This window comes from Branchiostoma lanceolatum, chromosome 2 (assembly GCF_035083965.1).
Source record: "Branchiostoma lanceolatum isolate klBraLanc5 chromosome 2, klBraLanc5.hap2, whole genome shotgun sequence".
Taxonomy (NCBI): domain Eukaryota; kingdom Metazoa; phylum Chordata; class Leptocardii; order Amphioxiformes; family Branchiostomatidae; genus Branchiostoma; species Branchiostoma lanceolatum.
This window is the reverse complement of record NC_089723.1, coordinates 72,964-92,196: the sequence shown is the minus strand read 5'-3', so window position 1 is coordinate 92,196 and position 19,233 is coordinate 72,964. Positions and strand designations below refer to the sequence as shown.

At 47.0% G+C, this 19,233-nt stretch overlaps 3 protein-coding genes across 3 annotated transcripts in view; all 3 read left to right on the top strand.

The window, feature by feature from the left end:
- The first annotated feature begins 1,087 nt into the window (after positions 1-1,087).
- Positions 1,088-8,565, top strand: LOC136427102 (neuronal acetylcholine receptor subunit beta-2-like). The gene is made up of 7 exons (XM_066415816.1): positions 1,088-1,217; positions 2,319-2,464; positions 3,061-3,105; positions 4,291-4,400; positions 5,017-5,938; positions 7,408-7,545; positions 8,529-8,565. The coding sequence occupies exons 1-6, from the start codon at positions 1,166-1,168 to the stop codon at positions 7,540-7,542; spliced, it is 1,410 nt and encodes a 469-aa protein (XP_066271913.1). The 5' UTR covers positions 1,088-1,165; the 3' UTR covers positions 7,543-7,545; positions 8,529-8,565.
- Positions 7,847-17,070, top strand: LOC136426432 (uncharacterized). The gene is made up of 2 exons (XM_066415096.1): positions 7,847-8,320; positions 17,032-17,070. Exons 1-2 carry the CDS (start codon positions 7,847-7,849, stop codon positions 17,068-17,070), a joined length of 513 nt encoding a protein of 170 aa, XP_066271193.1.
- Positions 11,843-19,233, top strand: part of LOC136427101 (neuronal acetylcholine receptor subunit beta-4-like) — a 33,787-nt gene continuing 26,396 nt past the window's right edge. Inside the window, exons 1-2 of the mRNA XM_066415815.1 lie at positions 11,843-12,366; positions 17,032-17,365. Coding sequence (XP_066271912.1) covers positions 17,296-17,365 — 70 coding nt within the window. The 5' untranslated portion in view covers positions 11,843-12,366; positions 17,032-17,295. The remainder of the gene's footprint in view (positions 12,367-17,031; positions 17,366-19,233) is intronic.

The window sequence follows — 19,233 nt, the reverse complement described above, 5'->3', positions numbered from 1 at the left end:
GTCCGAAGGTTAAAACAAAAACAACCACTGCAGTTCCAAACAAGCCGCTAGGAGGACCAAACGTACCCAACTTACTTCCTGTGAAATGAACTATCTACCACACAAAATAATGACCTTAGCACCTGCAGAAAATATTTTCTCAAACTTTGAAGCTCCGCTGAAGTACCCCATGTACTCGCTAGGAGGTATCGTACCTGACCTTCCTTCCTGCAAATCCTACCCATCAACCTGATATCATGCGCAACCGTAAACACCTTCTCAAACAAATATACACAGCTCGCTGCAGTACTGTATGAAAACGCCAGGTGAGCCATCTTCGAACTTGACCTACGGTCTCACAACCACTACTCACATACCAAAAATTATGATGATCCAGTCCTAGTTTTTTTGCCCACATTAAAACACGCAAACATACTCAGCCTGCTACAGTACTGGTGGAAAACGCCAGGTGAACCATTTTCAAACTTGACCTCCATTTCCACAACCGCTACAGGCCTAATAAATGTCATGAGGATACGTTCAAAGTTTCACTAGTTATGCTCTTGACATACATCCGGACCCACCCCACGGCTGGCGTTACTGATTCCATAATCTTCTCGGCGAAGGTAAATACAGTGAAAGCACATCATGGCTGTTGATTGGTCAGGTGCCTTTCACAGGGAACATAAGGATTACGCAAACACGTGACCAGCAGCTCCTGTACACCACAGAATGACCCTCCGTGCCCCTGAGGGCCCAGTGCGCATGTGCGACTATCTAAAAGGCGGGAGACCTAACGTTTTCATTGCCAGTGTTCACCTTGGTACAAGCCAGTAAAACCACCGCGTTTCTTCAGGACATGTCGGCACTTCGGTTATACCAGTAAAACCACCGCGTTTCCTCAGAACATGTCGGCACTTCAGTTCCCCTCGCGCCGACATGAACGTGCCATGCTCAGAACCCGGTGCGAAGATCAGAGCAATCCAGGCATAACACATCACAACAACGTCATAACCGCCCAGGCGTGGCGCCATCAATCATGATATCATACGCTTTGAAACGATATATTAGAAGCCTGCACACAACTTGTCACGTCCGACCTGTAAGGGACGCTGTTGATCTTGACTGGTTCAGCTAAAATAGACCCCGGGCCGCCGTGGACGGACGGACTCTTCTCGGGCTGGCCATGGACGGACGAACTTTCCTCGGGCTCTGCGCTGTCTGCTGGGCGGTTACAGGTGAGTTTGAAGATGAGTTCTCGGGTGGAGAACAGGTAGATACAGGTGATGGTGGGAGTGGTTGTGAAGTTGGAACTCACAGCAGGGGTGCACGGTGGGACCGGGAACACGGAATGTCGGGATTCGTGCAGCGCCGTCATCATCTGATGCGCAATGGGAACGGATTGGTTGTACAAATGAGAATAACGTCGCCTCAAATTTACCTTGAGGATTCACGAAAGGAATTGGTGAAACATTCTTGAAAATTTAAATTTTGAAATTTTTGACAAATTTTCTTCACTGAATGTACTTAATGTTATTAATGCACAAATATTGTTACGTTGATCAAGTCAAAAGTAGTCTCATACGTTCTTGTCCTTCATTATTATTTCTTATCACTAATATCAAAATATTGCGATTGTTTTATTGAAACTGCACAATTTGTCAACAGGTTAGATGTTGATTTACCCTGTAGAGTCGCGCTAGCTATGTAGGTATGTCCGCCATGTTGACGTCACGGACCGTCCCGGCTCATGTGCACATCCAGCGTGATGTTCGACACAACAGTCGGGAGATGGGCACGTCATGTTCGTCAGCACGTGATGCATCATGTCCTCCTCATGCTTGTTCTTCTCTGCAGGATATTGCCCCCGATGTCGTTATTGTAATGTCGGATTGAAGCACAAGAATGAGCTTGTACTCCTTTGCCCCCGACTTATGTGCACATCCAGCGTGATGTGCGACACGACAGTCGGAGGATGCACACGTTATCGTTCGGCAGGAGAAACATCATGTCCTCCTCATGATAGTTCTTCTTACATGCAGGATATTGCCCCTGATGTATTGTAAAGTTGGATTGCACAAGAATGAGGTCGTACTCCTTTGTCGACAGTTCAGACAGTCACTATTACTTGCCACAACAAAGTTCATTCTGAATTTTACGGTACTTCAACAACGTTTATGTAGGCAAAGTATCAAGTTTCGCTCTGAATAGCACCAGTGGCTTGGGGTGGGGGGTGCATATTCCCGAAGGAGCAGCACTTGGTTGATGTGCTACTCTTTGTGTAATTGATTTGTATCGCCATTTGTACTGGTAATCATCCGTTTGATATACCGTCTCAGGTGCTTTCGGCGCGGCCTCAGAAGAGAGGCTTGTCCGGCAGCTGTTTAACGAGTCCCGGTACAGCCCTGACGTCAGACCGGTCGTGGCTCCAGCTGACGTTCTTCCCGTCAACTTCAAGCTGCTGGTCATCCAGGTCATCGCCGTGGTAAATACAACTCCTGCTATAGATCAGTCATCGCCGTGGTAAATACAACTCCTGTAGAGATGGTCAAAATTTCTCGCCAAAAAAGAGATATTAACGATTTTCTAAATAATAGCTCGAAACATTGGTGATGTCCTTGGGCGGCATAATACGCCTGTTTTTAACGCAGACCATTCCAGTTTCTTCTATCCAAAATGATAGTCGCATCACACTACTGTCGCACTTACACGTAGCCATGCCACGCATGCGTAGGGTCTGGATAGTTAACCTCTCCGATTCAGTTGTCCTCGAAGCAACTATAAACGCATTCACTGTAATTCCGGATAGAATACTAGTCGTATATAAGTATCTTTGTTAAGTTAAACTGTATTATAACTTAGTTAAGTGTAATTCCTATTTATACATTTGTGTTTTGTCCCTGTAAATGTTGGCTCTCGAAATCAGCCATGCTGCCTGAGAGACCGTGTAGTGTTTTGTTACACTTGCTAATGAATAAAAGATAAGTAACGTTATCTATTGTAATGCTTGAGTGGTAAGTTGTCTTGGTGCGGTCATTCCTTTCCATAGTTTACTCTGACGACTTTCTGCTCTGATTCTAGAACGAAAAGGAAGAGTACATGAGGACCAACGTGTGGGTAGAACTGGCAAGTATCAAGCTGATAACTTTCATAGTTTACAATGACGTCTCATTTTTTTTCGCTTCGTTCTGTCAATAGTTATCAACCACCCAGCCTAGTCTTCATTAGCCTCCCACGCAGACCCTCTGGGAGCGCCGGAGTTTATTTCCTGGGTAGAGTGCTGATTTGCGATTTTTAACATAGGCCAAGTTTTCCAATGCCGGAGATCGTTAACATGATAGATGAAAAAAAACGCCGGCGCTCCTAGAAGGTCTGCGAAGCAGGTTAGTATTCTTTTGGTATAAACATTGCAATCCGTGGTAATGGGCCTTTACCATGTTTCCCCACTGCAGTCCTGGGTAGACCCTAACAATGTGTTCCCACCGCAGCCCTGGGTAGACCCTAACCATGTTTCCCCAGTAGTCCTGGGTAGACCCTAACCATATTTCCCCACTGCAGTCCTGGGTAGACCCTAACCATATTTCCCCACTGCAGTCCCGGGTAGACCCTAACCATATTTCCCCACTGCAGTCCTGGGTAGACCCTAACCATGTTTTCCCACTGCAGTTGTGGGTAGACCCTAACCATATTTCCCCACTGCAGTCCTGGGTAGACCCTAACCATGTTTCCTCACTGCAGTCCCGGGTAGACCCTAACCATGTTTCCCCACTGCAGTCCTGGGTAGACCCTAACCATATTTCCCCACTGCAGTCCTGGGTAGACCCTAACTGTGTTTCCCCACTGCAGTCCTGGGTAGACCCTAACTGTGTTTCCACTGCAGCCCTGGGTAGACCCTAACCATGTTTCCCCACTGCAGCCCTGGGTAGACCCTAACCATGTTTCCCCACTGCAGTCCTGGGTAGACCCTAACCATGTTTCCCCACTGCAGTCCTGGGTAGACCCTAACCATGTTTCCCCACTGCAGTCCTGGGTAGACCCTAACCATGTTTCCCCACTGCAGTCCTGGGTAGACCCTAACCATGTTTCCCCACTGCAGTCCCGGGTAGACCCTAACCATGTTTCCCCACTGCAGTCCTGGGTAGACCCTAACTGTGTTTCCACTGCAGTCCTGGGTAGACCCTAACCATGTTTTCCCCACTGCAGTCCTGGGTAGACCCTAACCATGTTTCCCCACTGCAGTCCTGGGTAGACCCTAACCATGTTTCCCCACTGCAGTCCTGGGTAGACCCTAACCATGTTTTCCCACTGCAGTCCTGGGTAGACTACCGCCTGGCGTGGAATAAGGAGGATTTTGACCACATTCCGAGCATCCGCGTTCCCGCAGAGTCCGTGTGGAAACCGGACATCGTCCTGCTGAACAAGTCAGTCCCAAATTCCATGACTTTGAAATACTTGCAACAGAAGCCTTACATGCTACAGAGTTCATCGCGATAGCATTATCATATCGACGTAGCTATTGACAGGACATCCTGCCACTAGTGCAAAATTCAGTCTTATTGACAGGAAGACACGAAAACGTAAAAGATAAGGGTCCCATAGCCCTTATGAGGTCTTGGGGTTCACTGTGTTTAGGGCAGGGCATTGGAAGGCGGAACCTGTCCCTCTCCTTTCACCTCGCAACTAAAGTCATGTACCCATTTGCCGACAGAAACATCATGTCAAAAGTGCCCAAACAAATTCAAATGACATGAACATCCTGCCAATTGGATACGACAGGTATTAGTTACTCAAGCAACTGGATAGAATTCAAAAATCTCTCTATTTACTTGAGTAGCCGTTACCTTGCGTATCTCATTACCTATATGTCTTATCTTCATCGACGTATCCTCTCACTGGCCTCGGCCTCATCATACTGATAGCGATTTGCGGACAGGGATTTTGGCTGTAATACTCGATTGTAAAAGAATGATTGAACGCTAAGCGCTAACAGCCGTATCATTGGACTAAACATATTTTGGGTTTGTTATCGTTTTCCAGCAAAGACGGCCAGTATGACGTTGCCCTGTACACAAAAGCAATCATCTCCAACGAAGGATTCGTCTACTGGCTGCCGCCGTCCATCTTCACCAGCGAGTGTTCCATCAACGTGCGGCACTTCCCGTTCGACAAGCAGAACTGCACGCTTCAATTCTCCTCCTGGACCTACAACAAGCGGGAGGTGGACCTGGTCTCCCTGGGGTTTGTGTATGACGACTTCAAGGAGAGCGGAGAGTGGCAGATTGTGGACATCCCAAGCAGAAAAGTCGAAACGGAAGACAGCGTTTTCGTTATCTATGACTTCATGCTGGCGCGGAAGCCGCTGTTCTACATCGTGAACATGATCGTGCCCATCATCCTGCTGACCCTGCTCTCCATCCTGGTGTTCTACCTGCCCGTGGACTGCGGAGAGAAGGTCGGGCTCTGCATCAACATCCTGCTGGCCCTGGTGGTGTTCCTGCTGCTGATCGCCGACATCATCCCCGCAACGTCCATGGACATCCCGCTGATCGGCCGCTACCTCATGTTCACCATGATCTTCGTCACCGTGGAGACGGTAACTTCGATTTACGTCAGTAACATCCACTTCCGCGGCGCGTCTACGCACGTCATGTCGCCATGGATACGGTACATCTTTCTGAAGCTGCTGCCGAGGCTGATGAAGGTGCCGGCTCCTGGAGAAGAGCAGGAGGAGGAGGAGGGTACCAAGGAGAGCACGAACGGCCACCTCCCGGGCGCTAACGGGCCCAACCCCTGGGGGGCTGACGCCATCGAGCTGCGGAGGAGACGGGACGCCTCCGACGGGCGGCCCCCCGTCCCGCCCCGCACGGACCGGCCGCAGCTCTCCCCGGACCTGAGGGAGGCAGTGGGGCAGGCGACTACCGTCTCGGACCACTTCAGGGATGCGGACACTGACGCCGCGGTACGAACCCCGTGTGTTCTCTGTAAAAGTATCACTAGCTCTAGATACATGACGCCGCGGTAGGAACCCCGTGTGTTCTCTGTGCACGTCTCACTAGTACTAAATGCATGACGCCGCGGTAGGAACCCCCGTGTGTTCTCTGTGCACGTCTCACTAGTACTAAATGCATGACGCCGCGGTAGGAACCCCCTCGTGATCTCTGTGCAAGTATCACTAGCTCTCAGATACATGACGCCGCGGTAGGAACCCCCGTGTGTTCTCTGTGCAAATATCACTTGTACTAGATGCATGACGCCGCGGTAGGAACCCTCGTGATCTCTGTGCAAGTATCACTAGCTCTAGATACATGACGCCGCGGTAGGAACCCCCGTGTGTTCTCTGTGCAAATATCACTTGTACTAGATGCATGACGCCGCGGTAGGAACCCTCGTGATCTCTGTGCAAGTATCATTAGCTCTAGATACATGACGCCGCGGTAGGAACCCTCGTGTGTTCTCTGTGCAAATATCACTTGTACTAGATGCATGACGCCGCGGTAGGAACCCTCGTGATCTCTGTGCAAGTATCATTAGCTCTAGATACATGACGCCGCGGTAGGAACCCTCGTGTGTTCTCTGTGCAAATATCACTTGTACTAGATGCATGACGCCGCGGTAGGAACCCTCGTGTGTTTCTCTGTGCAAGTATTACTAGCTCTAGATACATGACCCCGCGATAGGAACCTCGGGTGTTCTCTATGCAAGTATTACTAGCTCTAGATACATGACGCCGCGATAGGAACCTCGGGTGTTCTCTATGCAAGTATCACTAGCTCTAGATACATGACGCCGCGGTATCAAACCCTCTAGTGTTCTCTGTGCAAGTATCACTAGCTCTCAGATACATGACGCCGCGGTAGGAACCCCCGTGTGTTCTCTGTGCAAATATCACTTGTACTAGATGCATGACGCCGCGGTAGGAACCCTCGTGATCTCTGTGCAAGTATCATTAGCTCTAGATACATGACGCCGCGGTAGGAACCCTCGTGTGTTCTCTGTGCAAATATCACTTGTACTAGATGCATGACGCCGCGGTAGGAACCCTCTAGTGTTCTCTGTGCAAGTATCATTAGCTCTAGATACATGACGCCGCGGTAGGAACCCTCGTGTGTTCTCTGTGCAAATATCACTTGTACTAGATGCATGACGCCGCGGTAGGAACCCTCGTGTGTTTCTCTGTGCAAGTATTACTAGCTCTAGATACCTGACGCCGCGATAGGAACTTCGGGTGTTCTCTATGCAAGTATTACTAGCACTTGATGCATGACGCCGCGGTATCAAACCCTCTAGTGTTCTCTGTGCAAGTATTACGGGTTCATGCGAATGACATGATAACTGCGCATTGCCATTGGAACATGATGTATTCATTGTTAAGTAAAAGATGGAAACGTCACAATGGATATCTAACGGCTTTATTTTCTGTCCCTTCAGGTGAGTGACGAGTGGAAGTTCGTGGCCACCATGGTCGACTGGATCTGTTTACGTTTGTTTGCCTTGGCTCTGCTGGCCGGCAGCGTAGTTCTCTTCGCCGAGCCGTGGTACGAACAGTCCTTCCGGCCCGGATAACACCTTCAGCCTGCTGTTCTCTTCGCCAAGCCGTGGTACGAACAGTCGTTCCGGCCCGGATAACACACCCAGTCTGCTGTTCCCTTCGCCGCGCCGTGGTACGAGCAGTCCTACCGGCCCGGATAACACGCCCAGCCTGCTGTTCCCTTCGCCAAGCCGTGGTACGAGCAGTCCTACCGGCCCGGATAACACGCCCAGCCTGCCAAGCCGTGGTACGAACAGTCCTTCCGGCCCGGATAACACGCCCAGCCTGCTGTTCCCTTCGCCAAGCCGTGGTACGAGCAGTCCTACCGGCCCGGATAACATGCCCAGCCTGCTGTTCCCTTCGCCAAGCCGTGATACGAGCAGTCCTACCGGCCCGGATAACACGCCCAGCCTGCCAAGCCGTGGTACGAGCAGTCCTTCCGGCCCGGATAACGCGCCCAGCCTGCCGAGCCGTGGTACGAGCAGTCGTTCCGGCCCGGATAACACGCCCAGCCCGCCGAGCCGTGGTACGAGCAGTCGTTCCGGCCCGGATAACACGCCCAGCCCGCCGAGCCGCGGTACGAGCAGTCCTACCGGCCCGGATAACACGCCCAGCCTGCTGTTCCCTTCGCCAAGCCGTGGTACGAGCAGTCCTACCGGCCCGGATAACACGCCCAGCCTGCCAAGCCGTGGTACGAGCAGTCGTTCCGGCCCGGATAACACACCCAGCCTGCTGTCCTTTCCGCCGCGCCGTGGTACGAGCAGTCCTACCGGCCCGGATTACACGCCCAGCCTGAAGGACTGCCAAGCCGTGGTACGAGCAGTCCTACCGGCCCGGATAACACGCCCAGCCTGCTGTTCCCTTCGCCAAGCCGTGGTACGAACAGTCGTTCCGGCCCGGATAACACGCCCAGCCTGCCGAGCCGTGGTACGAGCAGTCGTTCCGGCCCGGATAACACGCCCAGCCTGCTCTTTCCTTCGCCAAGCCGTGGTACGAACAGTCGTTCCGGCCCGGATAACACGAGCCGTGGTACGAACAGTCGTTCCGGCCCGGATAACGTGGGACTTTTCATCCACTGCCTCCAAAGAAGACGTCAAACCCCCCAGTAATGCTGTATGTAGGAATATCAGTTGGATGCATAGAATAGACACTTGTTTCCATTGTTACCCTTTCTACTGTTTGTACTCTTGCAATTAGCCTATATATACGGGCATGAATTTTCAAATAAACGACATTACATATAAACCCGACTGGGAGCAGTCCCTCCTGCCGGTTTAACACACCAAGCCTACTGTCATTTTCACCGATAATGAAGTTATATGAAGTTGTAAGGGTTATAAACGGTAACAAAACTTCGCAGACCTCCTTGAGATATGTTATAATTAGTCTTTTGACTTTTGAAACAAGGTTGAAAATATATCTTAATGAATGATCTTTTCTGCCTATTTATTTACATTTGATCTGTGAAAGTCCTATAATTTTGCATCATTACATTTCAACATTTTATCATAAGTTATGCGAATCACTGCCAGTTACATGATGTATATAGGATGCTGTTCAGCAGTATGGAAGTCCTATAATCATTTACCACTGAAGAATTATGATGTTTTTGTTTGTTTGTTTGAACCTTTGTTTATTCGTAATAAGCTCAAGTCGACACGCAGGCCGCTTTTCATTGAGGTCATGAGGGAAGAGGTAAGGGTCAGATACAATATAACAGACTGAGATACACAGTCATTTGAGTCCTAATAACTCTATCAATATAAATCATCACATATTTATGGTACAACAATATACAACTGCTACAGCATACAACATATAGTAGGGCGCAAGCTGGTTCATAGTCATCAGTTATGCAAAGTAGTCCCTAATCTGTTAATGCTCCACCGAAACAAGATGTTACATATAGTAACATATGTTACATATAATAAACAAACAAAACAAACAATATTGGAATCACGTGTGGAATGTATGGAAAAAACTGGGATTCTCTCATTTAGTATGGAAATTAAGTCTCAGTCTCTGTCTGAGTGACCTGCAAACCCCAAATCATGGAAATCCACCAGGCCTTTTTGGCGCCATCCTCTGAAGTTGAGAAAATTCAAAATTCGCTGCTGTCCGGGGGCGAACCGACACCACTCCTGACGCACATCCGGCGCACGTCATCAGCTGATGCAAGGTTCATCCTGTTTGCCGTTAGTTGGTGTTCAGTGACGTGAGTTTGCCGTTAGTTGGTGTTCAGTGACGTGAGTTTGCCGTTAGTTGGTGTTAAGTGACGTGAGTTTGCCGTTAGTTGGTGTTCAGTGACGTGAGTTTGCCGTTAGTTGGTGTTAAGTGACGTGAGTTTGCCGTTAGTTGGTGTTCAGTGACGTGAGTTTGCCGTTAGTTGGTGTTCAGTGACGTGAGTTTGCCGTTAGTTGGTGTTCAGTGACGTGAGTTTGCCGTTAGTTGGTGTTCAGTGACGTGAGTTTGCCGTTAGTTGGTGTTCAGTGACGTGAGTTTGCCGTTAGTTGGTGTTCAGTGACGTGAGTTTGCCGTTAGTTGGTGTTCAGTGACGTGAGTTTGCCGTTAGTTGGTGTTCAGTGACGTGAGTTTGCCGTTAGTTGTTGTTCAGTGACGTGAGTTTGCCGTTAGTTGGTGTTCAGTGACGTGAGTTTGCCGTTAGTTGGTGTTCAGTGACGTGAGTTTGCCGTTAGTTGGTGTTAAGTGACGTGAGTTTGCCGTTAGTTGGTGTTCAGTGACGTGAGTTTGCCGTTAGTTGGTGTTCAGTGACGTGAGTTTGCCGTTAGTTGGTGTTCAGTGACGTGAGTTTGCCGTTAGTTGGTGTTAAGTGACGTGAGTTTGCCGTTAGTTGGTGTTCAGTGACGTGAGTTTGCCGTTAGTTGGTGTTAAGTGACGTGAGTTTGCCGTTAGTTGGTGTTAAGTGACGTGAGTTTGCCGTTAGTTGGTGCTCAGTGACGTGAGTTTGCCGTTAGTTGGTGTTAAGTGACGTGAGTTTGCCGTTAGTTGGTGTTAAGTGACGTGAGTTTGCCGTTAGTTGGTGTTAAGTGACGTGAGTTTGCCGTTAGTTGGTGTTAAGTGACGTGAGTTTGCCGTTAGTTGGTGTTAAGTGACGTGAGTTTGCCGTTAGTTGGTGTTCAGTGACGTGAGTTTGCCGTTAGTTGGTGTTCAGTGACGTGAGTTTGCCGTTAGTTGGTGTTAAGTGACGTGAGTTTGCCGTTAGTTGGTGTTCAGTGACGTGAGTTTGCCGTTAGTTGGTGTTCAGTGACGTGAGTTTGCCGTTAGTTGGTGTTCAGTGACGTGAGAGATTAGGCCTGATCTTGAAAAAATGTTTGTAGTGTTCAGATCAACAGCCGTTTATCATTTTCCAGCCTAAGCCAACTAATTGCTCTATTGCTTTGAGCCAAAGATGGATGTTCAGCAATCATTCCGTAGTAACCAAGGTAACCATTTCCATCTTGCACCACACATAGGCCTGTACGGGGGAAATTCTTATCTAATGGATTCTCAATGTAAAGATGTAAAGAAGAAACCTTACCAAATTTGGTTTATTTTGTATTTATACAAATGTGGTCTTTTAGAAAATAAGAACTACTTCAGCTGTCGAGTGCCCTATAAGGCTATCTTATATAACTTGTGATTATCATTTAAATCACAATTTCAATTTCGAGTATCTATAGTTATTGAAGATCTTGCGAAAGTTGCTGTACTTTTGTTGTGTCAAGGAAGTTCTCTCTTGTGAGAAATGGTGTTTATATTGACTTTTTGACTGGAAGGATTACGTTTTGTTTGTCTGTTAATAATGGAAAACTATTTTCTAAAATCCCCAACACTCCGACTTTCAGGACAAGGGGACTGCAATTGTGAGAGAAAACATGCTATTTCTGCACATACATTGGCCTTTCAGCAAACTAGGAAAAAGAAATTGCTATTAGTAATACTAGTACTAGACAGACTTTGTTGACTGCTTTTGGTGAATCAAGGGACATTCCTAAAATTGATTAATCTAAATAATCACAAACTTTAGTGGTTTTATCGATGAGGCTTAAAGAGACATGTGAATTAAGCATATTGACGGACATCTAGAAAACCGTTTATTGCCAAGTATCTGAAGATCCTTTTCTTGTTTAACATTTCAGCGATAATTTCGCATCGCGCCAAGTTCTCCCCAGCCCGGGTCGATAGGCGCATGCTTGTGCGCAGGCGCGGGGGTGAATTAAAATGAATCGCCAGGTTGACACAGCAGCGCGCGTCCGAGCGTAACGCCGTCGGCGCGGCGGCCAGTGATTACAGCGTCCCGCCGCGCGTATTCCGCTCACGTCGGCGTCTGCTCGGCTCGTCTGGCGACGCCGCCACGCAAGGACGTCACTGCTGACGACGGCGCTGCGATCGGCCACGTTACGTCGTGACGCTGGACACGTCAGCTCGGCGTTGTTTTGTGTCGGGTAGAGAAACGGAGCGAATTTTGTCATTTTCCAGTCGCGTGCGTGCGAGGCTCTGGGTTAGTGCGAGCGGAGGCTCCAGGATAGCGGGACGGAATTCTGGAGGAGGGGCGTTTGTCGGGACTGTGGATCTCCAGAACGGAATTCCGGAATCTGTTGGAGGAAAGGGGCGCTCGTCTGGGGCTATGGACGTTCGGAACGGATTTCCACCTGGTGCAGACATATTATCTACCCCGTCGCGTCTGTTTCTACATAGCGGTAAGAACTCGCCCGATGTTTTCCCTACATGATGACAAATGAACCCGCCCATCCGTCTACGTCGCCATTATAATTTCCCTGCCGGCTGAGGTGCGGGGGAGACCGAGAGGAGGCCCAGTGGAGCCCCGCTAACCCGCCCGGACCGGCCCGGGCCCAGAGGTAAGGCTGCCAGCACTATATTACCTCCAATACTGAGCAGAGGGCTGACCATGAATAATGAGAGAAGTAGCAGCAAAGGTCGGTTTGTCTCCGGGTTTCTTTTGCGGCAGCTCGACATTAAAGCTGCCTCCTACCGTAAAGGTTTACAGAAGTTGATGGTGATATTCATAGCTTCCTATCCAACCATTGCGCGGATATAAAGCGCTAAAATGACCATCTAACTGTTTCTGTTGCTGCCTGAAATAACATGTTACTGGAATTACCGGCACTTCAATGCGCAGAACATCGGCAACTTGCATCCACTATGTTTTCAGTATGTCATGTTTTATAAATGTTGGGGCTATGAAGCCTCATTAACATTTCTAAATCGTGATATAAAATACATTTATTTTGAGTAGTGGAAGGTATGACAACTTTGGTTCATGCCATCTCAAAATTATTGTAAACTGCTTCATTTACAGGCCTCTGACAAAACGTGTACATTTGACTACCAGTCTAAAATTCCTAACGTGAACTGCTAATTGAGCTAAGCTAATTGAACTGCAATACCGATGCTAAACATAACATGACCCACACCAAATGCTAAACATAACATGACCCACACCGATATTAAGCATAACATGACCCACACCGATGCTAAACACAGCATGACCCACACCGATGCTAAACATAACATGACCCACACCAATACTAGACATAACATGACCCACACCGATGCTAAACATAACATGACCCACACCAATACTAGACATAACATGACCCACACCAATGCTACACATAACATGACCCACACCAATGGTACACATAACATGACCCACACCAATGCTACACATAACATGACCCACACCAATGCTACACATAACATGTCCCACACCAATGCTACACATAACATGACCCACACCAATGGTACACGTAACATGACCCACACCAATGCTACACATAACATGACCCACACCAATGCTACACATAACATGTCCCACACCAATGCTACACATAACATAACCCACACCAATGCTACACATAACATGACCCACACCAATGCTACACATAACATGACCCACACCAATGCTAAACATAACATGACCCACACCGATACTAAGCATAACATGACCCACACCAATGGTACCTGTCCTGCAACAATGCTTCACACAAATTGTCCTACACTGATAGTATTTATAAGCTTCCACGCTAGGTACGAACTGTTTATGTCAATTCTAAATAAAACTGCCCTGCGACAAAGCTACGGCGGAGACAGACATACTAAGTTATAGCTAAGGGTAAGGGTTAGGGTATACATGTATAATTATAGTTAAGGGTTAGGGTATACATGTATAGTTATAGTTAATGGTAAGGGTTAGGGTATACATGTATAGTTATAGTTAATGGTAAGGGTTAGGGTATACATGTATAGTTATAGTTAATGGTAAGGGTTAGGGTATACATGTATATGTATAATTAAGAGCGAGGATTAGGGTATACATGTCAAGTTATAGTTAAGGGTAAGGATAAAGGTATACATGTAAAGTTATAGTTAAGGGTAAGGGTTAGGGTAAACATGTATAGTTACAGTTAATGGTAAGGGTTAGGGTAAACATGTATAGTTATAGTTAAGGGTAACGGTTAGGGTATATGTATATGTATTATTAAGAGTGAGGGTTAGGGTAAACTTGTCTAGCTATAGTTAAGGGTAAGGGTTAGAGTATATATATATATATGTATACTTATAGTTAAGGGTGTTGAAACTGAGTGATGTAACCAACCCTTGACCTTTAAGCTTGACGTATTGGATTATCGAAAGAATTTGGCGGTTCTAGGAGCTAATTACGTTTAATATGACTCAATTATGATATTGGCTAACAAATTAGGATAGGAATTATACTTTGGATTGAAATATCTTATATCATATTGATCCGACTGACTATGACGTTCTCATGTGCATTCAGGGAATTAAGTGCATATGGTTATCTGCGAACTTTAGAATTGTAACTTTGCGTGACTGTCCTTAGTAATGTTCAACAGAAGCTTGTTAAGCCGGCAATTACAAGGTTTGATTGGCAAAGTGCACAACGCGAAAACTTGTTCTCTGATGTAAAAGACCATGTGCAATTGCAAATGTGTAATATATATATATATATATATATATATATATATATATATATATATATATATATATATATATATATATATATATATATATATATATATATATATATATATATATATATATATATATATATATATATATATATATACTCAATATACCATACACACGGAATTTTGAATTCTTGAAATACTTTGCGCTTAATTGCGAAACTTGGGCTTTAGGCCATTAGCAGCGCCTCCCAAGTGATATTGACCCCTTTGATATAAGAACTAAAAGAATTACACATTTGCAATTGCACATGGTCTTTTACATCTGAGAACAAGCTTTCACGTTGTGTACTTTACGTCATTATGACATTACATTTGTTCTGGTCATATTAATTCACATGTGCATCATCCTCTGAAAATTTTGTGGTCATACAATAAGTAGTTTAGGAGTTACAGAGGGCAGGTCTCAAAAACAGCACATAATTTTTGGTGGGGTCAAAAATGACCCAGAGAAGACAGACTTTCCTATATAATGTCAACAGTATTGGGCCGATCTCCCTAGAAAATTAGGAGAGATTGGAAAAAGATGTCTACTGACAAAGTCACGGAAGGAATTTTTTTCAGATCAAACATGTTCAAGTAGCACGTCAAAATCCACGCCTTGGGTAAAAAATGACCCCGTTTGGGTGTTTGAGGGTTAATGCCAGGAATGTATCTGCGGTCTGTATCAAAATTACCCATAGGTCAAATATCCTAAAATTCATTAATCACATTTTTACTCCTTCTTATTTAAAATGTTAACTAAAAAGCCCCTCTCCTTTCCGCAGAAAGTTACTCGAGGGCTCAAAAATCATATCACTTTTTCCTAAACACAAGTGGTATCTTCTAACTAAAATTAGTAACCTGATACCGTCGCGCAAAACTACAGCGAGTCCGTCTAGTACAAAATGATCCCCTACTCTGCTGAAATGCACCGTGGCCAAATGTCACCTAAATGTTAAGCAAGCATTTTAGTCCCTTTTTATTCGCTGACACTAGTGAGACGCTGTGAGGTTAGATGATAGTAATTATCTGAGAAGAAATGGTTAGGATTCACCCCTGGTGTCTTCTTTGGTGAGTAAGCCACGTATATATTCTTTTAAGCAGTAATCTGCATTTACATAACCTCCCCCCCCCCGCGGCCCAGAGGTTCCTTCATCACATATTTAATCTGCGGAGACGCCGCTGTGCGCACACCGCCTCATTACACCCGGCATAAACCTGCCCATCGCAGCGACCCGAGCATGCTCAACGCATTAAAACAGATCGCCTGAAAAAAGCCTTCATAGCTCAATAATCTTTCGCATATCACATCTCTTCCTCATGATCAAAACGAACCATCTCCGTGCGGCATACCTTCTTTATCTCTCCATCGTTCGTCCGGCCTTTTGCCTCTAGAGTAGAATTTGCAATAAACTTGGAATCATCTTCGTCAGAATAAGTCATGTCCGTGACCCACATCTTCTTCAGAATTAATGTCCTAAATATAACACATCCTCCTAAAAAGCGTTTCGTATATGTGACATAACCTCTTCTAAATGAATCATGGGTACATGACATATCCTCTTGCTGAAAATTAATCTCATAGATATGAAATATGCTTTTCAACATCAAGAATGTATTGCAATATATGACATGTCCTACGCAAAATGGATTATATGTATTTCACACGTGGTCATCAGGAACCTTCCATCTCTCTCTATATATGATATTTACATGCTGTGCTGTGGTTATCATCACACATGTATGTATGATATTTATATGCTGTGTTGTGGTGTGGTTATCACCACACATGTATATATGATATTTGTATGCTGTGCTGTAGTTTTCATCACACATGCATGTATGATATCTATATGATGTGCTGTGGTTATCACCACACATGTACATGTGGTATGTATCCGCTGTGCTGTGGTTATCATCACTCATTTATATGTATATACAGTAGAATCCGCTTATTTGAATATTATCTATCTGCTGTGATGGGGTTATCACCACACATGTATATATGATATTTATATGCTGTGCTGTAGTTTTTATCATACGTGTATATATGATGTTTGTATGCTGTGCTGTCGTTATCACCACACATGTATATATGATATTTACATGCTGTGCTGTGGTTATCACCACACATGTATATATGATATTTATATGCTGTGTTGTGGTGTGGTTATCACCACACATGTATATATGATATTTGTATGCTGTGCTGTAGTTTTCATCACACATGCATGTATGATATTTGTATGATGTGCTGTTATTATCACCACACATGTACATGTGGTATGTATCTGCTGTGCTGTGGTTATCATCACACATGTACATGTATATACAGTAGAATCCGCTTACTAAGTATTTGACTATTATCTTACTGCTGTGCTGGGGTTATCACCATACATGTATATATGATATTTATATGCTGTGCTGTAGTTTTTATCATACATGTATATATGATATTTATATGCTGTGCAGCGGTTATCCTAGGGTCAATATTGGTACCAAACCGTTCCTTCTGTCTCTCCCCCACGACAGGCAGGTGAGCAGGCGTCCCAGTGCGCATGCGGCTCCTGAGTGAGTTCCCCTGGAACAGCCCCCCTCCCCAACGGGATATCCACCTGTTCTGCCGCCTGACTCCGTCCGCCATTCATCCAGCCGTGGCCTTTGACCTCCCCAGTGTTTGTCGGCGATCAATGCGGGTTTCGGAGTCACGTGTGTAGCTGCGGCCGGGCTGTGCTGCTCTGCCGGCGGTGCGTCAGGATTTACTTGCGGGCCCGCTAGCATGAACACAGCCGCACCATGAGGAGACGCCTCCCGGCATGGCTGCGGATGTTCACCTCCTGCGTATGGATCAGCTGGCTTTGTAAAGGTAAGTCACAGCCTTGCACAAAACTACATCTTCGTTACTGAACCGTTTGTAAAGGTAAGTCACAGCCCTGCACAAAACTACATCTTCGTTACTGAACCGTTTGTAAAGGTAAGTCACAGCCTTGCACAAAACTACATCACCGTTACTGAACCGTTTGTAAAGGTAAGTCACAGCCTTGCACTAAACTACATCTCCGTTACTGAACCGAAGCGGTTCCCGCGGTAACTATTCATCACAAAGCATACACCGTTCCTGGCCGCTCAGGGGCCGGATTAGTGTACACCAGCCTAAACGGCTAACCGCCTTTTCTGCGGAGGTATCGGCAGAAGACATTTGAACTAATGAATTTGTAAGCCGATTCCGCCCGAGGCAGCGCTGATGTGATCACAGCATGCCCGCTTTGTTTTGTGCAGGTGATAAATGGATCTCTGCGGTCTTATTACATGTTTATTGTATCGTGAGACATGTGAATGATGCCATGCCAATGGCATATTTGATTTATATTGCTTAATTTATGGCCGTTTTAATGGTTGGGAATCGGCAGTCGCGGGGCAGTGGAGGATGATGAGATGCTGTAACGGTGGAAGCAGAGGCAGCCAAAAGGCTTGAGTATTTGTGAGCCCTTGTCAACTGGTCTGAAACCATCCATAATGCACGTGTTTATTCCCATAAGTGCCCGGGCGTGCGGCGGCCCGAGGTGGGTTCGGTGTTTATGAGCTGTGTTTGTTCACGATGATCAGTGGGGCCGCTCCGCGCGTTTCTGCGGCGGCTCGGTGCGTGTTGCCGGGCCGCTCCGCGCGTTTCTGCGGCGGCTCGGTGCGTGTTGCCGGGCCGCCTCGCGCATCTCTGCGGCGGCTCGGTGCGTGTTGCCGGGCCGCTCCGCGCGTTTCTGCGGCGGCTCGGTGCGTGTTGCCGGGCCGCTCCGCGCGTTTCTGCGGCGGCTCGGTGCGTGTTGCCGGGCCGCCTCGCGCATCTCTGCGGCGGCTCGGTGCGTGTTGCCGGGCCGCTCCGCGCGTTTCTGCGGCGGCTCGGTGCGTGTTGCCGGGCCGCTCCGCGCGTTTCTGCGGCGGCTCGGTGCGTGTTGCCGGGCCGCTCCGCGCATCTCTGCGGCGGCTCGGTGCGTGTCTGTCGGCCATGCGGAATCGATGGCTCGTGTCTGTCGGTGGAATCCCGCTATTAACCGTTTGATCGATGCGCACAGAGGCCTAATGAAGCCGTTGCTCGCCCGGCCCTGCCTTACTGTGCAGTCATCAGTTCACCTGCCTTACTGTGCATTCACCAGTTCACCTGGCTACAGAACGGCACCTCGCGCTCTGCACAGTGCAGGTTATACTAACTACCGAGACGCTTCCCTTAAACCTGCATGCGCTCTGGAGCCTCAGGACATGTAAGGCTTCCCCACATAGACAATCACTCACTTTAATTCAAACAATTAGCGTTTGGAGTATTCCTAATGTTTCGGGTCGAGTCCGGTAATAAAGATAGACGGATGAGGGACGGATCTGCGGGTTCCGGAGGAGAAGTGATTGCGCGGTTTTGAGGGTTTTCCATCTTGGCTGAAGGAAGGTTCATACTAGTGGCTGAGGGAGAGAAAAACAAAGATAAGTGTCGACGTGAAGCAAAACCCTTAAAATGGTTTAAGGAGGAGGGGAATATTGCTGCAGGATGTTGCTTTTTTAGACGGACTGTGTGTGTTTAAAGAGCACAAGAATCATAGACACTAGCGCTCCTCCACTTCTCCCGCTCAGTCCCTTTTGTATCGCACATCTTGGTTTCTGTTCTATTTTACTTTCTCGTGATGTATTATTCGGCATTGCCCATTCCCTGCCATAACTACTGATCCCTGTTCTGTCGTGCTGTTTTGTGCA